Raw genomic sequence first — 21,541 nt, forward strand, 5'->3', positions numbered from 1 at the left:
AATTTAAGTCATTCATTTTTTTGTCTTGACAGCCTCCCACTCTCTGCAGTACATTTACACTGCAGTAACTCCAGGAATGAATTTCTCAGAGTTCACTGTGGTGGGACTAGTGGATGGTGTGCAGATTGTGTACTATGACAGTAAGATCAGGAAAATGGTCTCAAAGGCAGAGTGGATGAAGCCCAATGAAGAAAATTACTGGGACGAAGAGACACAGAAATGTCAACATCACAAGGAAATCTTCAGAGTCAACATGGCTACAGCAATGCAGCGCTTCAACCAGACCAGAGGTGTGTTTTTGTGCTGATTTAATTCATACTGAGGATTTTTAACCTTATTTTAATTCTTCATGTGAATGGATGTGTCCCAGAGACTGAACTGAGTAAGGATCAGACTGAAGTGCTGTATCAGTAGATAATGTATGTGGGATTAATGTCTTGTACATGTCTCTGCAGGGATTCATACACTTCAGTGGATATACGGCTGTGAGCTGAATGGTAATGGACCTAAAAAGGGATACATGCAGTTTGGTTATGATGGAGAAGACTTCCTCAGTCTGGATCTAAACGCTAAAACCTGGACTGCATCTAATCCCAAAGCTCTGATAACCAAACAGAGGTGGGAAAATGAAGACAAGGCTTCTCAGGTTAAGAACTATTTGGAGAAAACCTGTATCGACTGGTTACGGAAGTATGTGGAATACGGTAGATCCACTCTGGAGAGAAAAGGTAATGATCTGATGCACACACTGTCACTCTCATGACTCTCAACACCTGCAGATCATTTAGGCCTGGTTCAGATTCACAGCTCAAAGTTTTTCTTCATAGCTGATTTGTGGTGGACAGATATGAAGAGCGTAATAACACATGAAAGAATTCTTAGAGTTAAAATTGGTGGTGCTTGAATGTTAGAGTCTTAGTTGTTTTTTATTTTATCTTTGTGAGAAATCTAAAAATGTGACATAACCACACATAACCCCAGATAAAAGCTGCACGATCTCATCCAGTGAAGCATGCAGTAAACAGATTAAACTGCTGATGGTGTGAGACCACAGAACGGTAGTTTCATATTTCTCACAAAGTTACACCTCTACATTTCCATCCAGTTATCTGTTGAATATCTTCCAAGTGGGGTGGGGGTCTAGGAGGAGGACTGTCTTATGTACAGTGATCATTGCTACTCACAGACAGATGCTTAGATTAGAAAAACATGTGAGAACCACATTTTGTGCATATATATGTAACCTCAGCCATCATCAGATTTACACATTTCCTAAAAGTAAATAAGGAGAATTCAACTAAATTACTAAGAAAATGTGAGACAAAATAGTTTATTTGATTATTTATTAATTGAGGACAGTGATCCAATGTCACAGACCTGTGAGTGGCAAAAGTATGTGAAACTCTACAATTAGATGTTAATTTATCTATACAATTAGTCAGGTTTTTTCTGTCAGTGGGATGATCATGTGTGTGAGTTTACGCTTTTCTACAAACCACATCTACAATTAATATAGAGTATGGTACAGCTACAACCCCTGGCAAAATTATTATGGAATCACCAGTCTCAGAGTATGTTCCTTCAGTTGTTTAATTTTGTAGAAAAAAAGTAGATCACAGACATGACAAAAAACTAAAGGCATTTCAAATGGCAACTTTCTGGCTTTAAGAAACACTAAAACAAATCAAGAAAAATAATTGTGGGAGCCAGTAACAGTTAGAGTTTTAGAAGAAGCACAGGGAATAAATTATGGAATCACTCAATTCTGAGGAAAAAAATATGGAATTACAAACACTAACACCTGCATCAGATTAAAGCTGATGGTTAGTATGCAGGTAAAAATGAGTGATCACACCTTGGAGAGCTGTTGCAACAAGTGGACTGACATGAATCATGGCTCCAACACCAGAGATGTCAATTGAAACAAAGGAGAGGATTATCAAACTCCTTAAAGAGGGTAAATCATCACGCAGTGTTGCACAAGATGTTGGTTGTTCACAGTCAGCTGTGTCTAAAACCTGGACCAAGTACAAACAACATGGGAAGGTGGTTAAAGGCAAGCGTACTGGTAGACCAAGGAAGACATCAAAGCGTCAAGACAGAAAACTTAAAGCAATATGCCTTGAAAACAGGAAATGTAAAACAAAACAAATGTGGAACAAATGGGAGGAAACTGGAGTCAACGTCTGTGACCGAACTGTAAGAAACCACCTAAAGGAAATGGGATTTACATACGGAAAAGCTAAAAGAAAGCCATCACTAACACCTAAACAGAAAAAAACCAAGGTTACAATGGGCTAAGGAAAGGCAATCGTGGACTGTGGATGACTGGATGAAAGTCATATTCAGTGATGAATCTCGAATCGTCATTGGGCAACGTGATGATGTTGGAACTTTTGTTTGGTGCCGTTCCAATGAGATTTATGCAGACGACTGCCTGAAGAAAACATGCAAATTTTGATGATATGGTCAAGAGTCAAGTCAAGAGAGTTGAATTGTCAATTCTGCATATGTACAGGACATACAAAGGATTAAAATTACGTTACTCTCTTCTCCGAGATGCAGTAACATTTAACAAAAAATAGACAAAATTCAACTAAGCTAAATATATAAATATATGAACATGAACAAACAGAAGACAAGTGCAGGACATACGATACCAGCAGCTCACTGATAGACATACATGAGTCAATGGGACACTGAATGAAGACAGTAACCTGATTTGGAGGTAGGATAATGGATGTACAAGGCAGTGTAAACAATAGTGCAAGATAATTGTAATAGAAGGAGGTAGGATGCTGGATGTACAAATAGGAGGCGGTAGGATGCAGGATGTACAAGGCAGAGTAGACAATAGTGCAAGATAATTGTATAACAACTAAATAAAATGAACAAGTGCTTACCGGTTCTATTGAAAAAGTCACAGTTAGGTGTGATGAGGAGCTAAAGTGACAGTACCAATATAAACAGAATCGGTGTCAACAGTAGTGCAAATGGGGCAGCATGTCAGGTAAAGGCACTGGGGAGATGGCTGTCATTACATCTTCAAGAAATGCACAGGTTCGCATTGATGTTTTGGACACTTTTCTTATCCTATCTATCGAAAAGGATGTTTGGGGATGATGAAATCATTTTTAAAGATGATAATGCACATAAGACACATAAGGTCAATGTCATGGACTGCAAACAATCCAATTGAAAATCTTTGGTGGAAGTTAAAGAAAATGGTCCATGACAAGGCTCCAACCTGCAAAGCTGATCTGGCAACAGCAATCAGAGAAAGCTGGAGCCAGATTGATGAAGAGTACTGTTTGTCACTCATTAAGTCAATGTCTCAGAGACGGCAAGCAGTTATAAAAGCCAGAGGTGGTGCAACAAAGTACTAGTGATGTGTTGTAGTGTTATTTTGTTTGTCATGATTCCATAATTTTAGCCATTTGAAATGCCTTTAGTTTATTGTCATGTCTGTGATCTACTTTTTTTTCTACAAAATTAAACAACTGAAGGAACATCCTCAGAGACTGGTGATTCTATAATTTTTGCCAGGGGTTGTATTTCTGTGGGAGGTGGGAGGAAACTGGAACTACCAAGGAAACAGACACAGATTGAGCAAACTCCTCAAAGAAAATGACCAGAGGTGGGACCCTGGAGCTGTGCAAGAGGGACACTAGTTTTAGTACACTATACAGCGCTCTCTCTCTCTCTCTCTCTCTCTCTCTCTCTCTCTCAGTTCCTCCTGAAGTGGATGTGTTTCAGAAGAACTATTTTGCTCCAGTGGTGTGTCATGCTACAGGTTTCTTCCCCAAAGATGTGTCGATCACCTGGAAGAAGAATGGAGATGTTCTTCATGAGAATGTGAATCACAGAGAGACGCTGGTCAATGAAGATGGAACTTTCCAAAAGAGAAGTATTCTGACCGTCTCACCTGAGGAACTGGACAGGGACAAGTACACCTGTGTCATTCAGCACGCTGGACTGTGGAATGACTTAACCCTACGGCTGGCTACAGGTAGAATAAAGCTGAGTCTGTGTGGTATATGAATGTATATACTGTAAAGCTTATCAATTAAGGTGGTCTGTAAGGGCAAATGCGCACACAAAATTCTTTATCTTTGTCTCCATGTTCCCTCGGACTGACAGGTGGTGACAAATGAATTTGGCTGGAGTCAAGTCAGATTTCGGACTCCTGCTATATATATATATATCTCTTCGGTAACACTTTACTGTATGGTGCCGTTCTTAAGGCTAAATGACACCTACATAAAGCCTTTATGACAACTGACATAAGTATACATAAACATTTATAAACACTTATTCCAAAAAGCAGCAATTGTAATAAAGGCTGCTTTTGTCAACTTTGATTTAGATCTTAGATTCTTGGTGACATTAGTGTGTTATAACATTCTCTGACATGGTACATAATGACAGCTGACATTGGCTTTTTTTTTTTGTTGCTGTTATGTCAGTTGAAAGTGGTGATATTACTTGCCAAATAGCATTGGCTCTTTACATTTTTAGAATTTAGATTCATGTAGTCTCTCTGTTACCGTTTTGTTTGTATTTTGTTTTTTAGTTTACATTATGACATTCATGTATCCTTAAGTAAATACCATGGCACCATTATGTATGCTTTCACTTGCCCTTAAGTAAAATGAGTTCTGTTATACACTTTATAATATATATTATAAAGTGTATAACTATATTTTAACCACTGTCAAACCCATAGATAAATGGACAGATGTCTCCAAGCTTTCCCAATCATTAACCATGTGTCAGTCATACTGATTTGGGGTGGAAGAATCAGCTCTGTGATTCTTGCTGGAGAATGACTTTCACCCCATGAGACTCTGACAGCACTGGGCAGTTTCTTCAGTAACCGACTGCTTCATCCCAAGTGTGTGAGGTCCTACCTTCCTGCTGCTGTTAGATTTTACAACAAGCACTTCTCTCAGTAAACCAGTTTACAACCAACTTTACAATCACTACTCCCAGTAAGCCACTTGCATCCATCTACACTGACACTTTACATACACTAAGAATACAGAACGTTCATTTATTTGAATGATATATACATTGTGCAATACTTAATACTAATGCAATACTGTGATATTCTACAATATAATGTGCAATAGTTCAATCTATCTACCAATGTGCAATATTTCCATGTACAATAGTCATGTTCATTAGTTGTAAATATTCTTCAGAGTGTTTCACATTTCTATTTTTTATTATATTTTATATTTCATTATTTATGTGTATAATAATTACTAGGTTTTATTACTGAGTGTTCATCTGTAAAAAGGTACTGTTTCTGAAAAAAAGGCAGTAAAAGGCCTGGCTAATCTGCTCAAAGGATTTACTGTACATTTAAATATTTACAGTAAATTATTGTATTATTCAGTTACAGTAATATGCTGTAAATTTGAAATACAGTAGTGTTCCTGTAAAAATACAGTAAATGGCTGGGAACTCTGTTGCCAGTATTTTACTGTAAAATTTACAAGAATTTTTTTACAGTGTACTTTACTGTCCCTTTGCTGCTGTAACACTTTAAATTTCCCCACTGTGGGCCTAATAAAGGATTATTTTTATCTTATCAGTAAACTTATTAACAAACCCAAACTTTAGTTCTTTTTTGGGGAGAGGCCATTAAGTCAGAAATGTTGTGGAATGCTCCAAAATCACTGTAAACAGGTGACCATGCACGGCTATAAAATGCTCACTACTTTTCTTATAATGGTTCCAGAGATTGTTGTCTCAAGGTTATGTCCTCCATATCTCTCTCTCTCTCCCTCTAGCTCTCTTTCTCGCTGTCTTACTTGCTCTCTCTTTCCTGTGACCCACTGTTTGGGGAATGAGGTCATTCTGACTGAGAGAAAGCTGTCTTCTCTTTCTTTCTGAAGTGGATCGGTTTCGGGAGGACTCTTCTTGTCCAGTGGGGTGTCATGCAACAAGTTCCTTTCAAACACCAGTAGCAATCTCCTGGCAGAGGAATGGAGTGGCTCTTCATCAGAACGTGGCTCTTGAAAAGAACATAGTCAGTAAGGGTGGAACCTTCCAGAAGATTAGTGTCCTGTGTGTTTCACCTGAGGAACTGAACAGGAACCAGTTCACCTGCACTGTTCAGAACTTTGGACAGGAAAAATTTCAACAGATGTCAGATCACACACCTCTGAGTGGTGAGAAAATCCTTCTTCATGGAAGAGTGTAAACAGGATTTTCAGAATCTTTTGACAGACACACAACACTGACATTCTTTTTCTCATTGGTGTTTCAGATGGGCCATCAGCACTATTTTTGCATGCTTACGTCTTTGCTATAGCTTTAATTTTTTTCATCATTTTTATTCATTGCATAATATTGAGAAACTCAGGTAAGAAAAACTCAATAAAGAATGTTATACCATGTCCAGAGATGGGAAGTGAGACACAGCCTTACTGCCATAAGCAAACTTTATTAAGCACCCTAACAAGGTCACTAGTGCAGAAAGGAGTGAATGAACAAGACAGTATTTGCGCTGGCTGTGTAGCAGCATTCGGGAGCACCACACCCCTGCAACAGTAGAACAATACATCTCGCTACACACCAAGCCACAACACACACACCAGCAAATAAACAATTTAAAACCCTATGAACAACTTAAAACTATTAATATATTATCAAAATTATCCCCAAATCTACAAACATGGTCAGTCCACAGTGCATGCTGGGAACCCAGGAATTCTCTGGTTCTGCTACAGTATTAATCGAGAGTTTGTTCCTCTTTGCTGTCTCTCCTCTGGCAAATAGCCATGAGAACATTAGCAAGGTCACTGGACACTGGTCCTTCATATCATCCCAAAGGTACTGGAGCTCCAGTACTAGAGAGAACACAGTTCCACTGCTCCACAACCCAATGCAGAGGAGCTTTATAGTCTTTTGACATACTCTTGTCACTGGTGACCTTAGATTCATGTGCAGCTTCTCAAGAGGATCCTATTTTATTGATGAGTGTTTTTCTATAAACATTCTTAGTATCTGTGTGTACAGCAGGATATCTCTATGAACAAACTGGTGAACAATAAAGTAACTGAATGTACTCATTAGAAGGCTTATAACTTGTGCATATACCATGTGCAGTGTTTGGTTCACTAAGGCTGCCCAGAGTAGTCATAGTTTGATCTGTACAGGTCACCACCTGCCCTATTAATAAGCATTAGTTAATATATATCCAAAATGTATCGCAATTGAAATGATCACATGGTTTATTACAGTATTAGACATTAAGATTAATGACATGATTTCTTAATCCGACTCTCAGCAGATTCTTCAGATGATTCTGTGTTCACAGAGGTCATTTTCTCTCAGGTGGACTCTCCATCTGCAGGTTAGTTCCAGTGCTGTGTGAACACCAAAGACAGTCCTAAAACTGTCTTTTATTTATCACTGAATGTAAAAAAGGGGTATATTGATATTACATTTTGTATTTGTATTTACAGAAAATGAAGTGTGTGGAAATGAAGATGAAATCTCATGTTCAGGATTTTTATAGATTTTTTTTGTCATTTCTTCTGCAACCCCAGTTCCCAGCATATTGTGACAGTGTGTGAAATATGAATTAATACAACTTTGTTATTTTACTTTGTGAACTTGTTGTAAATATACATTGTAAATATTCTAAGTTTTGTACCTTCAAAACAAAAAACAGAGAAATGGTGTGTGAGGGCGTCATTGTTTGTGTTCATAAGAGACTCATGGACCTGGCTGTGAATGCCTACTATCTGCTGAAAATTATTTTTAAAATGCCATTTTAGCATCAACTGGAACTAACTATAGAATAAAATAAAATAAAATGAAGCATGTTTTCCCTTCATCTCCTAAAGCAATCTAAGTTGAATATAGTTCCTATTTAAAAGTTCAGGATTTTTTGTTTACATTTGACTTTTACAGTCTTTTGGGTTTTTTAGGTTTTTATTGCCGTCATTTAATTTGAGTTTTCTGGGCCACAAGAAATAGTGCTGTAGACTGCTTGACAGAGGTGAGCAAGTTTACACAAAGCAGGCATAACCATCCAGGAAGCTAAAAAAGTGCATTTTATTATAATATATGGGTTTTTCACATGACATGGAAATTTCGATGTCTCACAAAATAAAAATGAATTTAATTAATGCTTTAAAACTGTAATTGTTATAAATCGTTTAACCTTTCTCTGTTTTGTAAAAACAAACTGTAATAAATTTAGAGTGTCCATTTTTATTACTTAGAGCTAAATGTTAAAATTATCCTACAGTGTGATTGTCTCAACCTTGGTTCAATAAATATTAATTTTTAAATACACAACAAACAGAAACTAGGAAATCCTAGCTTAGCCAGACCACCATTATCCATATAGCCATATTCAGAAACAGGAAAGCCCAAAATACATACCCTTGTCACTGGAAGGTCTGGAGAAGCTTTGGTGCTTCATATCAATGTCTTTGTTTACAATGATGACAAATAATAGCAAATTATAAAAAAAATAATATCTTGTCAGTTGTTGACAGGGTGTGTATGATCATGGAAAGCCCGTTATTTTCTGTTCATACCACGCAACTGAAAACTGAAGCACCGTGTTGAGATGATATTAAAGCAACTCGTTCACCCGAAAGTAACATTTTAACATTTACGTTTTTGAACATTTCTAAAACCAAGCACCTTTATATTTTATCAACCAGGTAATCTACACTTTATAAAGGAACAGGGCATCACTGGGAACTATATATTTATTACTGACTTACATTTCTATAAGGGTCTGACTGATAAAACGGTGCTGTAACAAATTCACAGCCTCGTTTATTTTGAGTAACACCTCGTTCTGGTGTTCTGGCTTTAATAATCCAGAGATTTTGCCCGTTGTGGATGGTGGACCTACAGCACTGAAGCTGCACAAGCGTGTCCCAGTTCAGCTCTCAACCCTCTGACCCTGTGAACACTTCATCCCTCGCTCCTTCTACTCACCTTTCAACAACGTCATCAAAGTGAACACTTTAATGAAGAATTTAGGGCTTATGACAAGAAATGTGACAGAGGAAAGCCTGCAGACAAAATCCCAGACAATTCTGACGATTTAGAAATCCCTGCTGTATACATTCTTTAGGTCCCAAAATGAGTACTTGTCCGGGGAAAAGAGTGTGTTTGGTCACCGTCGAACGATTCGAAATTTAGTTCAAGGATTGGAATTTGAAATATGTTTTTAGAGACAGTGTCTAGTGCTATGAAATGTCATTAAAATAAGTTTGATGCAATTTCACTCTATTTTAGAAAGGTAAGATTTGAGGGCGAGATGAGTCCACACAGAAGGGTAGCGATCATTGCAGAGCGGCTGAGAAAGCAAATCAAACGGAAATGTTCCATTTCAATGCAGTATACCACATAATTTACACACTCTAGTATAGCTTGAGAATCAGTCTTATGGAGTTCTTCACTTTATACTTAATGACCAAGTGGCTACCCATCATTAACTCTTAGGATAGGCCTGTAATCTAAAGGTTATAGACTTATAAGCATATTGCCTATAGGTTCACACTGACATTAAATTAAGTTTGAAGAAAACCATTAGATAAAATTTTAGTAATACAACATTTAAGAGTAGGGATATCATAATGGAACACAAGTAATAATTATTTTTCTTAATACGTTACATTGACCTTAATCTATTTTTTTTTAAACAGGTATAAAGAAAAATACAGGCAGTTGTATGATTTAGGCCATTTTATATCACAGAGGCTAAAACCACTGACCTTAAAACTTTTGCTTGTTTCCAGCATGAGAACATGCTGCTCCATCGACCATATGGCACATAGGGCCATCATTCAAACAAGAAGCTTGTCATTGCTGCTTCAAAGTATCACATGTAGTGCTGAAAACAAAGAATGCATGTACAGAACATGCACCAAATGTTGTTTTTGAAGAGATTCAGCTTGCCAAACGCAACCGTGTTGTAGCTGCAAGATAGGAACATTAGACGAAAGAAGACATGCCTATTGATAATAAAGTATACAAGAACTGGGTAAAGAAGACCAAAAGTGGCTCTGTTGAACAACTGATTAAAGAGTTCAAGCATGAGCTTGACTCACTTGCAAGCCACCAATACAACTGGATACACCGGGCAGAAAAATGCATAGGGAGCTGCTAAATAAGCATAACTATCTTATACTGCATACGAACCAATCTATGTATTTGTGTCCTATATAAGATATATATTGATCTGAGCAAAAAATAAGTAGTAGTAGTAGTAAACATAACAAGGAAGTAGACTTGATGTAGGTCTACAGTATCAATGAGAGTTGCGCGTATTCATTACCCTGCAAATGCACTTGTCGACACCTCTTCTAATGAGTGAATCCAACTATTTAAGGGGCACACATTACTGACTCGTTTGTATAAGCTCTAAAAAAAAAAAAAGAAATAGCACTGACCAATGTTTATGATCAGCTGCAATTCACAAGGTGATAGCTTTTACTTATTTACAACCGCATTGAGATTAAAACAACATAATGAAATCTATTCTGTTTTCTACATTTATCATCCACCTGGCATCAGCAGGTAAGCCCACACTTTGTATTTAACAAACAGATTTCCAATCAAGTTAATCCAGAATTTTGTTTTTATTTTGCTATTTAGAATATGTTCCAATTTTTCCTGTAATAGGTTTGCATGAATAACAGCTAGAGTCATATTCAAATGTCATTTCTTGTGTTTACATGTTTTTTGTTTTGTTATACAGTGGAACAAATTCTCTCTCTACTTTTGCAAGTGTGCTTGTATTTCTTCCATAAAGTTAAAGTCAGTTAGTAACAAGTCACTGTGGCTTAAATTGGGAAGAAATACAGTATTTTCTATGTAGAGGATGTGTTTACCTTTTATCATATCTATATTAGACTGGCATGCTCAAATGTTTACACAGAAATGTAGTTATATGGATATTTATTCATATGTATAGTGTATAAATAACTTTTAAAGCATTTTATGTAACATAACTGTTAACGTAATATTTTCTGTAGTTGTTTTATGGTACCTGTTGAGTAGAATTAAAAATTACAATCTTTAAATCATCTAAACCAAAACTCACACATATGTCTTTGAAGACAATATTATCCCAAGACCAGAACAAATGATGCTCATGCTTTTTCCTTCATGAAACAAATGCAGTGACTGTTACAGCCTGTCTAGGTAGGCCGCAACATAAAGTAAAAAGGAAAAAAAAAAAAGTATATATATCTCCCCCAACTCCTCACACTTCAATCCCACCAGACCAAGGAAACGACAGGTTCACCAGAATTCAGTCTCCAAATGTTTTATTTACTCCAAGATGACAATGGAAGCAAAACTTCAGGAGTGGTCTAAGCCTAAAATAAACAAATCCCATTCCACCCAACATATATAACTTACCTACCCAAATCAATAAAGAAAGAAAATACAAAAACATTACCTAACTCCCTAACATAAACAGAATGCAAGTCAACCCCTTTAATGAAAATAAATAAGGCTACACCCCCTACAGCTTCCAAATGAGTAGGAGAACTATGAGGTTAACACCACATTAGACAGCTGACTCACACACAATAGCATGAGCTGAATCACAAACAATAGTATGTTCACAGATGCACATACACACAAGCTTTAGTCTGGCAGGAAGAAGCAATGACCAGGAGGAAGAGGAGGAGCTTCTTTCAGTCATCCAGCAGGGCTTTAAATCTGTTCCGCCTTAATCCTGTCAGCCAACCGGAGCACGGTTCCAGCAGCAAATCAGCAGCAGCACCTGTGGCATTTACTCAGGATAGAGAAACAACACAAATAAGTCACCAGACGTAACAGTGACAAATAAATTCTTATCACTTGCCATTTTCAAAGTACTTTATTTTTAGGTTATTTTGTGGTTGAATAAAATGACAGTATTCACAGATAATTCAAATACACAAAGAAGAAATTTCCAGTGTTTTCACTGACGAATAACATAAGGGACCACCCAGATTGTTATCTCATGGTAATGGAGACAAAGGCTTTGAGACAAAGGCTGCCATTAGTCTTTCCTTTTTTTTTTTGAAAGGAATCATTTTAGCAAAAAATTCCAGGCCTCATTCTAAAGGTGCTATAACTGCATGGTTTTATAGACAGGATGTATGTATTTGACTGACCTGTCTGTAGTGCACACATGTCTCCTACAGAGCATAATTTTGTGGAGAATCAGGCAATGCCAGCCACTGACTTTAGACCAGTTAGTCGTGTACCATAATTGGCAAGAATTCCACTTGAAAAACTTTAACAAAATATCAGCTCAAAATGGATGCTGAGCCAGATCTGTGTTTAAAGTTCACTGATCTTGTTCCTTCCACTGCATGATTAAGCTCAGCTCTTTCATTAAACTGGTAAGCAGTAAATGCATATGTATGACTACAGCGTACACGTGAGGTGTGTGTGTGTTTCTGGGATATGATTATATATGGTACTAGGAGGTTTTGGTTAGATAATGGGTGGTAATTTTTCAAAAATGTTTAAGAACCATTGCTACAGAGAATGCATTTACATTACTCCACAGCCCAAACCTGAGAGATAAACACCACTCTAACCAACATTTCACATCAACGTAGTGAGCTTAATCTCATATGCAGCTGCTCCAGATTGTAGTGTATCAGTAGAAACTAAAGTAACCGAATTCATTAAAGTTTTGAAAATGTATTGTATGTTACATACATACATACATACATTTTCTTTTCCGCTTCTACATTTCAGGGTCGCGGTGTGTATTGAATGTTTCTGCACAATAATTTAAGTCATTCATTTTTTGTCTTGACAGCCTCCCACTCTCTGCAGTACATTTACACTGCAGTAACTCCAGGAATGAATTTCTCAGAGTTCACTGTGGTGGGACTAGTGGATGGTGTGCAGATTGTGTACTATGACAGTAAGATCAGGAAAATGGTCTCAAAGGCAGAGTGGATGAAGCCCAGTGAAGAACATTACTGGGACGAAGAGACACAGAAAAGTCAACGTCACGAGGAAACCTTCAAAGTCAACATGGCTACAGCAATGCAGCGCTTCAACCAGACCAGAGGTGTGTTTTTGTGCTGATTTCATTCATACTGAGGATGTTTAACCTTATTTTAATTCTTCATGTGAATGGCTGTGTCCCAGAGACTGAACTGAGTAAGGATCAGACTGAAGTGCTGTATCAGTAGATAATGTATTTGGGATTAATGTCTTGTACATGTCTCTGCAGGGATTCATACACTTCAGTGGATATACGGCTGTGAGCTGAATGGTAATGGACCAAAAAAGGGATACATGCAGTTTGGTTATGATGGAGAAGACTTCCTCAGTCTGGATCTAAACGCTAAAACCTGGACTGCATCTAATCCTAAAGCTCTGATAACCAAACAGAGGTGGGAAAATGAAGACAAGGTTTCTCAGGTTAAGAACTACTTGGAGAACACCTGTATCGACTGGTTACAGAAGTATGTGGAATACGGTAGATCCACTCTGGAGAGGAAAGGTAAATGATCTGATGCACACACTGCCACTCTCATGACTCTCAAAACCTGCAGATCATTTAGGCCTGGTTCAGACTCACAGCTCAAGGTTTTTCTTCATAGCTGATTTGTGGTGGACAGATATGAAGACCATAATAACACATGAAAGAATTCATAGAGTTAAAAGTGGTGCTTGAATGTTAATTAGAGTCTTAGTTGTTTGAATGTGAGTTAATATGGATGGTGCTGGAGTGTGAGTTAAAGTCAGTGATGTTTGATGAAAGAGAAATACAACATTGTTTGGAAATGCCTACAGTTTGGCCCAAAATCAAAAGTGGGACACAGATTAGAAAAGGCAGAACATGTGTTTTTAAAATTATTTATTTATTTATTCATTTTTTTTTATCTTTGTGAGAAATCTAAAAATGTGACATAACCTCACATAACGCCAGATAAAAGCTGCACCATTTCATCCAGTGAGGCATGCAGTAAACAGATTAAACTGCTGAAGGTGTGAGACCACAGAACGGTAGTTTCATGTTTCTCAGAGAGGTACTACTCTACATTTCCTTCCAGTTATCTGTTGAATTTCTTCTAAGTGGGATGGGGGTCGAGGAGAGGGACTGTCTTATGTACACTGATCATTGCTACTCAAAGACGAGTGCTTAGATTAAAAAAAAAAATGTGAGAACCACTTGTTCTTGCATGTGTATGTAACTTCAATCTTCATCAGACTTAAACATATCTTCTAAAAGTAAATAAGAATGATTCAACTAAAACACTAAGAATTAGATTATTTATTTGAGGACAGTGATCCAATGTCACAGACCTGTGAGTGGCAAAAATATGTGAAACTCTACGATTAGATATTATCTTGTCTATGAAATTAGTCACAGGTTTTCTGTCAGTGGGATGATCAGGTGAGAGTGTGCATGCTTTTCTACAAACCTCATCTGCAAGTAATGTACAGGTGCTGGTAATAAAATTAGAATATAATGAAAATGTTTATTTATTTCAGTAATTCCATTCAAAAAGTGAAACTTGTATATTATACTCACTCATTACACAGAGACCCATATATTTCAAGTGTTTATTTCTTTTATTTGATGATTATAATGGACACCTAATGAAAACCCCAAATTCAGTATCTCAGAAAATTAGAATATTACTTAAGACCAATACAAAAAAAAAAAAGGATTTTTAGAAATGCTGACCCACTGAAAACTATGAACATGAAAATTATGAACATGTACAGCACTCAATACTTAGTTGGGGCTCCTTTTGCCTGAATTACTGCAGCAATGTGGCGTGGCATGGAGTCAATCAGTCTGTGGCACTGCTCAAGTGTAATGAGAGCCCAGGTTGTTCTGATAGTGGTCTTGAGCTCTTCTGCATTGTTGGGTCTGGTGTACTGAATCTTCCTCTTCACAATGTCCCATAAATTTTCTATGGGGTTAAGGTCGGGCGAGCACACTGCTCATTGAGCTCCATTGGCTTCCGGTTGCTGCTCACATCAAATATAAAGCCTGCACGATCGCTTACAAGGTGATGACAGAGCAGGCGCCCTACTACCTGCACTTGCTCCTAAAGGCCTAAGTCCCGCCTCGACCACTGCGCTCTTCCACTGAACGTCACCTTGCTTTACTCAACATCCACACCAAGCAATCCTGACTGTTCTCTTCCATAGTTCCCAGATGGTGGAACAAGCTGCCTACCTCCACCAGAGCAGTGGAGTCCCTCGCCGTTTTTAAGAAACTCCTAAAAACTGAGCTCTTTAGAGAACACCTACATTAGCCTGTATAACTATCTGATGCATATAGACATAGTCTTTTAAGGTTGCATTGTTTTAATTTTTATATTTTTGTACTATCATTGTAAGTCGCTTTGGATAAAAGCGTCTCCTAAATGAAATAAAGTAAAGTAAAGTGTGCAGGTGCCAAGTCCTGTTGGAAAATGAAATCTGCATCTCCATAAAGATAGTCAGCAGCAGGAAGCATGAAGTTCTCTAAAACTTCCTGGTAGACGACTGCATTGACCTTGGACCTCAGAAAACACAGTGGACCAACACCAGCAGATGACAGGGCACCCCAAACCATCACTGACTGTGGAAACTTTACACTGGACCTCAAGCAACGTTTTCTCTTCCTCCAGACTCTAAAACCTTGATTTTCAAAGGAAATGCAAAATTTACTTTCATCAGAGAACATAACTTTGGACCACTCAGTAGCAGTCCAGTCCTTTTTGTCTTTAGACAGGCGAGACGCTACTGACGCTGTCTTTTGTTCAAGAGTGGCTTGACACAAGGAATGCGACAGCTGACTCCAGCTGCAGTCGAGTCTTTGTGAATCTCCCCCACTTTTTTGAATGGGTTTTGTTTCACAATCGTCTCCAGGGTGCGATTATCCCTATTGCTTGTACACTTTTTTCTACCACATCTTTTCCTTCCCTTTGCCTCTCTATTAATGAGCTTAGACACAGCTCTGTGAACAGCCAGCCTCTTTAGCAATGACCCTGCTTGTCTAAGGTGTCAATTGTCATATTTTGGACAACTGTCAAGTCAGCAGTCTTCCCCATGAATGTATAGCCTACAGAACTAGACTGAGAGACCATTTAAAGACCTTTGCGGGTGTTTTGAGTTAATTAGCTGATTACAGTGTGTCACCAGGTGTCTTCAATATTGAACCTTTTCACAATATTCTAATTTTCTGAGAAAATGAATTTGTGGTTTTCATAAGTTGTCAGTTATAAATATCAAATTAAAAGAAATAAACACTTGAAATCTGTGTGTAGTGAATGAGTACAATAAACAAGTTTCACTTTTTGAATGGAATTACAGAAATAAATCATCTTTTTCATGATATTCTAATTTTATGACCAGCACCTGTATGCAGGTTTGTGAATACTCATTTACTCGATGCCAGCCAAATATCGGACTCTGCAGAGTTCAATAAGAAAGGAAACATATTCATCAACGAAGGGCAGAGAAATCAACCAACCAAGGAATCAACCCTTTCAAAATGTGGGAAGCTGCTGTTTTAATTAGCGCTGACTAGAATACAACAAATACAAATAATGGATAAGACGATTACAAAACCCATGAGTAGCCTTCTGCAAAGTCTACAAAAACACCTGCAGCCTTTCACAGTGTGCACTCTGAGGGTTCAAAGGTACATCGAAGTTGAGAATTTTCAAGACCATGTGAATACTAATATATTTATGTATACTGCTAGCTGGCAAATTTGCAGGCTTAATGATGTGCACTCTGTGTGATACAATTGGGGAATGTTGGTTTTCATTGCATAATTTTCTTGCCAATGCTAGGTGAAAATGTAAACCTGCACATTTAAACATTTCGTGCACAAAAGCACAGGGCAAAAAGAAAAATGTAGACAGTTTAGATAGCAAGGAAAGTCTGTTTATAAACAGATATAAAAAGTACAGTTTACAGTAAGGTGCTGGAAAAGCTTGAATGTTTACCTTGAAAGTGCTTCAAAAGTGCTTGAATTTGAAAAGCTGTATGAACCATGATATTAGCTATAAGCTGATTCCTATGTAGATAAGGCAGTCAATTACTGCATTTATAATGATGTGGAACAGCATTTGATTAACATTAATGTTAGAGACGCTGTGTCCCAAACAACACACTATGGAACTTTACGTACTACACTACAGAAAGCACTGCTAAGGGTGATTATGTATGTATTTTCATACTATTCAGAGCAGCAGTGTGCAGTTTGGGACAAGGCCAGAGACTAACATTAACTTGCTGCATGTTAAGAGCGCTTTCTCACAACTAATTCCACAGCTAATTTTAACATTAACTAACTCTCAGATCCTCCTCTGTATCCCTACAAGTTACATCCAAGCCGCTTTCATAACTGTTTTATGAAAGTATCCATCGTTGTTATCTGTTGTGCTTTCGTTACTGACCTCAAACCCAGAGCTTGTAAAAACTAACTTTATAAATCATACTCTGATGGTAAATTGGAGGCCAGTGAAGCTGATGACTGGAGCAGATTTATATTTCAACAGGTGCCTTAATTAAGGCTTAAAGAAGACCCACCTTCTCAGACTCGCTGCCAAAACACGTTAATCTCGTGGTCTCCTATATAATGTTCTTTTCTTATGTTTAATGAATCCATTGTGAGTGGGTGCTTTTTACTGAGTAAGCTTTTTTAGGCAAAACAGAAAGGCATTAATAAAGACAGGCTCATTAATAAAGAAATACTAATTTCTCCAGATACTTTGTGCCCCACCTGCAATACCCACACGCGCCACTAGTGGGGCGCACACCACACTTTGAGAAAAGCTGGTCTAATGGATAGACTGGAAGGACCTGAAGACCTGGAGCTGTTCCGTATGTAGAAATGAGCTAAAACACCTCTAGTGTGTAGCACTGATCAAGAGTTACAGGAAATATTTTGTTGCAGTTATTGCAGCATAAGGGGGTCAAATCAAACGCTGAAGGCTTTGCTTCACACATATTTGCCAGTCACAGATTGGTATATATATTTAGTAATTTCTCTCATTAAATAAATAATATTTTTGTCTCATTTGTTATATTGGTGAAACTCGGATGATATTTTAGGTCATATTTATGCAGAAATATAGAAAAGTCTAAAGGGTTAACAAACAATAACTGCCCAGTTCTGTTAAGTCATGTGTTAAAAGAGAGGGAGTGGTCAGTTAAGCTCTCTGTGACTCTCAGTTAAGAATGGCTGTAGCATCACTAGGAATTGGTTTTGCCCAGGACCCTGGGTCTCTGCAACAGTAAATTTACCTATAGTGTACTCATGTTGGCCTTGAAATAAGATCACTACTATAAGATAATCTTTCTCTCTCTCTCTCTTTCTCAGTTCCTCCTGAAGTGGATGTGTTTCAGAAGAACTATTTTGCTCCAGTGGTGTGTCATGCTACAGGTTTCTTCCCCAAAGATGTGTCGATCACCTGGAAGAAGAATGGAAAGGTTCTTCATGAGGATGTGAATCACAGAGAGACACTGGTCAACGAAGATGGAACTTTCCAGAAGAGAAGTATTCTGACCGTCTCACCTGAGGAACTGGACAGGGACAAGTACACTTGTGTCATTCAGCACGCTGGACTGAGAAATGACCTAACCCTACGGCTGGCTACAGGTAGAATAAAGCTGAGTCTGTGTGGTATATGAATGTATATACTGTAAAGCCTATCTCTTAAGTTGGTCTGTAAAGGCAAATGCACACACAAAAATCTTAATCTTTGTCTCCATGTTCCCTCGGACTGACAGGTAATGATGAATTTCTTTTTTTTGGAGTCAATTCAGATTTTTCACTCCTGCTGCCAGCATCCACAGAAAGAACACATTGGCTCCATTTCATTTTAACCAAATCATGCATATATACATCTTCTGTATTTTAACCACTGTGTCAGACACATAGATAAATAGGCAGACGTCTCCAAGCTTTCCCAATCATTAACCATGTGTCAGTCATACTGATTTGGGGTGGAAGAATCAGCTCTTTGAGTCAAATCCTAATCACTGACACCAGCATCAGCTAATCAGTAACAACATTGTAATTTTCAATCAACGCCTCTCCTTCCCACTTTGAATGTGTGTGTGTGTGCGCCTGTTATTCTTTTGTGTCCACCTCTTTTTATGTGTTTGTCGCTTTTTATGGATACATTTCACTTTTTTATCTGTACACTTCTCTTACTTTGTGTATGTCTGTATTTTTTAGGGGTGCACTTATCTTTTTTTATGTGGGTGCCTCTTGTGCACATTAGCACTTACAAGCTAGTGTAATTATTAGGTCAGTGATGCACAACCCCAGTTCTTTTTGCTGTATGATGTTTCTAAACTGTGGCCAGCCACAGAGTGCACATTTTGGACTATGTTTACAGCTGATAAAGACCTTGATTAGAACAGCAAACCACAAATGTCACGTGTATGAAGTAAGTACATGTTTAAAGTTTCACTCTAGAAATGTTAGTATCATGCTTCTGTAAACTTACTAACAAACCCAAATTATCAAAAGTTTTTTGTATTTGTTTTTTGCGGGGGGAGAGAGGCCATTTCAAGTCAGAAATGTTGTGGAATGCTCCAGAATCACTGTAAATAGGTAATCTAATCATGCAAATGTTGTCTCTTGGTTGTCTTCTCTCTCTCTCTCTGCCTGTTTTTCCTGTGACCCACTGTTTGGGGAGTGAGATCATTCTGACTGAGAGAAAGCTGTGTTCTCTGTTTTCTCTCGCACTCTTTCTTTCTAAAGTGGATCGGTTCCAGAGGGACTCTTCTTGTCCAGTGGGGTGTCATGCAACAAGTTCCTTTCCCAAACCAGTAGTGATCTCCTGGCAGAAAAATGGTGAGAAAATCCTCCTTCATGGAAGAGTGTAAACAGTATTTTCAGAATCCTGACAGATTCTTTTTCTCATTGGTGTTTCAGATGTACTGACAGCAGTTTTCACGAATACTTACATCTTTACTATAGCTTTAATTGTTTTCCTCATTATTATTCATCGGATCTTGGGAAACTCAGGTAAGAAAACAACTTAATGAAGATTATTGTAGCATACACAGAGATGTGAACTGAGACACTGCCTTACTGCCAAAAGCAAACATAATTAAGCACCCTAACAAGGTCACTAGTGCAGAAAGGAGTGAATGGACAAGGCAGTATTTGGGCTGGCTGTGTAGCAAGTAAAACACCCTCAAAATAATCCCTAAAACTACAATCAGGGCAGCTCGCAGTACATGCTGGTAGCCCAGGAAGTCTCTGGTTCCGATACAATATTTATCAAGGGTTTGTCCCTTTTAGCCGTCTCTTCTCTGGGGAACATTAGTGAGGTCAGACATTGATGATGGGTGATTAGGTCTTGTATGTCATATCATCCCAAATGTACTGAAGCCCCAGCACTATAGAGAACACAGTTCCACTGCTCCACAACCCAATGCAGAGGAGCTTTATACTCTTCTGGCATACTCTTGCCCCTGGTGACTTTAGGTTCATGTGCAGTTTCTCAGAAGCATCCTATTTTATTGGTCAGCATTTTTCTATAGACATTCTAAATTATCTGTGTACTGCAGGGCATATATATGAACATTAAAATAGCTGAATGTACTCTTTAAAAGGCATTCATAACCTTTTTCACATAAGGTGTGCAGTGTTTGGTTCACTAAGGCTGCTCAGAGCACAGTTAACTCCCCAGAAATGAGTCATAGTTTGGTCTGTACAGGTCACCACCTGCCCTATTCATAAGCGTTAATTAATATTATGTATTCAAAAGTTATCATAATTGAAATTATCATGTTTATTACAGTATTAGACATTATGACTCCCTGTGCTCAGCAGATTCTTCAGATGATTCTGTGTTCTCAGAGGTTGTCTTCTCTCAGGTTGACTTTACGTCTGCAGGTCAGTTCCAGTGCTGTGTGAACACCAAAGACTCTCCTATAACTGTCTTTTATCTGGGACTGAATAATAAATTATTTATTGAAATTTTGTTTTTGTATTTACAGAGAATGAAGGGTGTGGAATTGAAGATGAAGTCTTCCGTTCATTGCTTTTATTATAGATTAATTTCCTACTACAGTGGTGTAGCAGGTGTCACAGTCACACAGTCCCAGGGACCTGGAGGTTGTGGGTTCGAGTCTCACTCTGGGTGACTGTCTGTGAGGAGTTTGGCGTGTTATCCCCGTGTCCGCATGGGTTTTCTCCCACAGTCCAAAATCACATGTTGGCAGGTGGACTGGTCCATAGGTGTGGGTGTCACCCTGTGAAGGACTGGTGCACCCTCCAGGCTCCGGACCCATCCGCAAAACCCTGAACTGTTTAAGTTACAGGCAATGAATGAGTGAATGAATAAATGAATTAATGTTTCCTACTGCAACCCCAGTTCCCAAAACATTGTGACAGTGTGTGAAAGATAGCCATGATTTAATACAACTTTGTTGTTTTACCTACAAATTGTTGTAAATATACATTGTAAATAGTTTTAAATTTGCAACCTTTCCAAGAAAGTGACAGGTGCACGTTTAGCTCCATGTTACTTCACTTTTCCATTTGTTTAATTTTAAT

The 21,541-nt window shown here is 38.0% G+C and overlaps 1 protein-coding gene across 1 annotated transcript; it reads left to right on the forward strand.

Moving 5' to 3' along the window:
* LOC136677755 (uncharacterized) lies at positions 1-21,462 on the forward strand. The gene is made up of 10 exons (XM_066655364.1): positions 1-290; positions 456-728; positions 3,731-4,009; positions 12,815-13,072; positions 13,238-13,510; positions 18,344-18,622; positions 19,736-19,828; positions 19,910-20,002; positions 20,816-20,878; positions 20,983-21,462. The coding sequence occupies exons 1-10, from the start codon at positions 77-79 to the stop codon at positions 21,036-21,038; spliced, it is 1,881 nt and encodes a 626-aa protein (XP_066511461.1). The 5' UTR covers positions 1-76; the 3' UTR covers positions 21,039-21,462.
* Positions 21,463-21,541: the final 79 nt, after the last annotated feature.

This window comes from Hoplias malabaricus, chromosome Y (assembly GCF_029633855.1).
Source record: "Hoplias malabaricus isolate fHopMal1 chromosome Y, fHopMal1.hap1, whole genome shotgun sequence".
NCBI classification, from domain to species: Eukaryota; Metazoa; Chordata; class Actinopteri; order Characiformes; family Erythrinidae; genus Hoplias; species Hoplias malabaricus.

Bases quoted from the DNA above. Each gene is read 5' to 3' on its own strand.
- LOC136677755 (XM_066655364.1), top strand. From the start codon at position 77: ATGAATTTCTCAGAGTTCACTGTGGTGGGACTAGTGGATGGTGTGCAG. The intron at 4,010-12,814 runs GTAGAATAAAGC...TTGTCTTGACAG, and splicing joins AACCCTACGGCTGGCTACAG to CCTCCCACTCTCTGCAGTAC. The intron at 18,623-19,735 runs GTAGAATAAAGC...TTCTTTCTAAAG, and splicing joins AACCCTACGGCTGGCTACAG to TGGATCGGTTCCAGAGGGAC.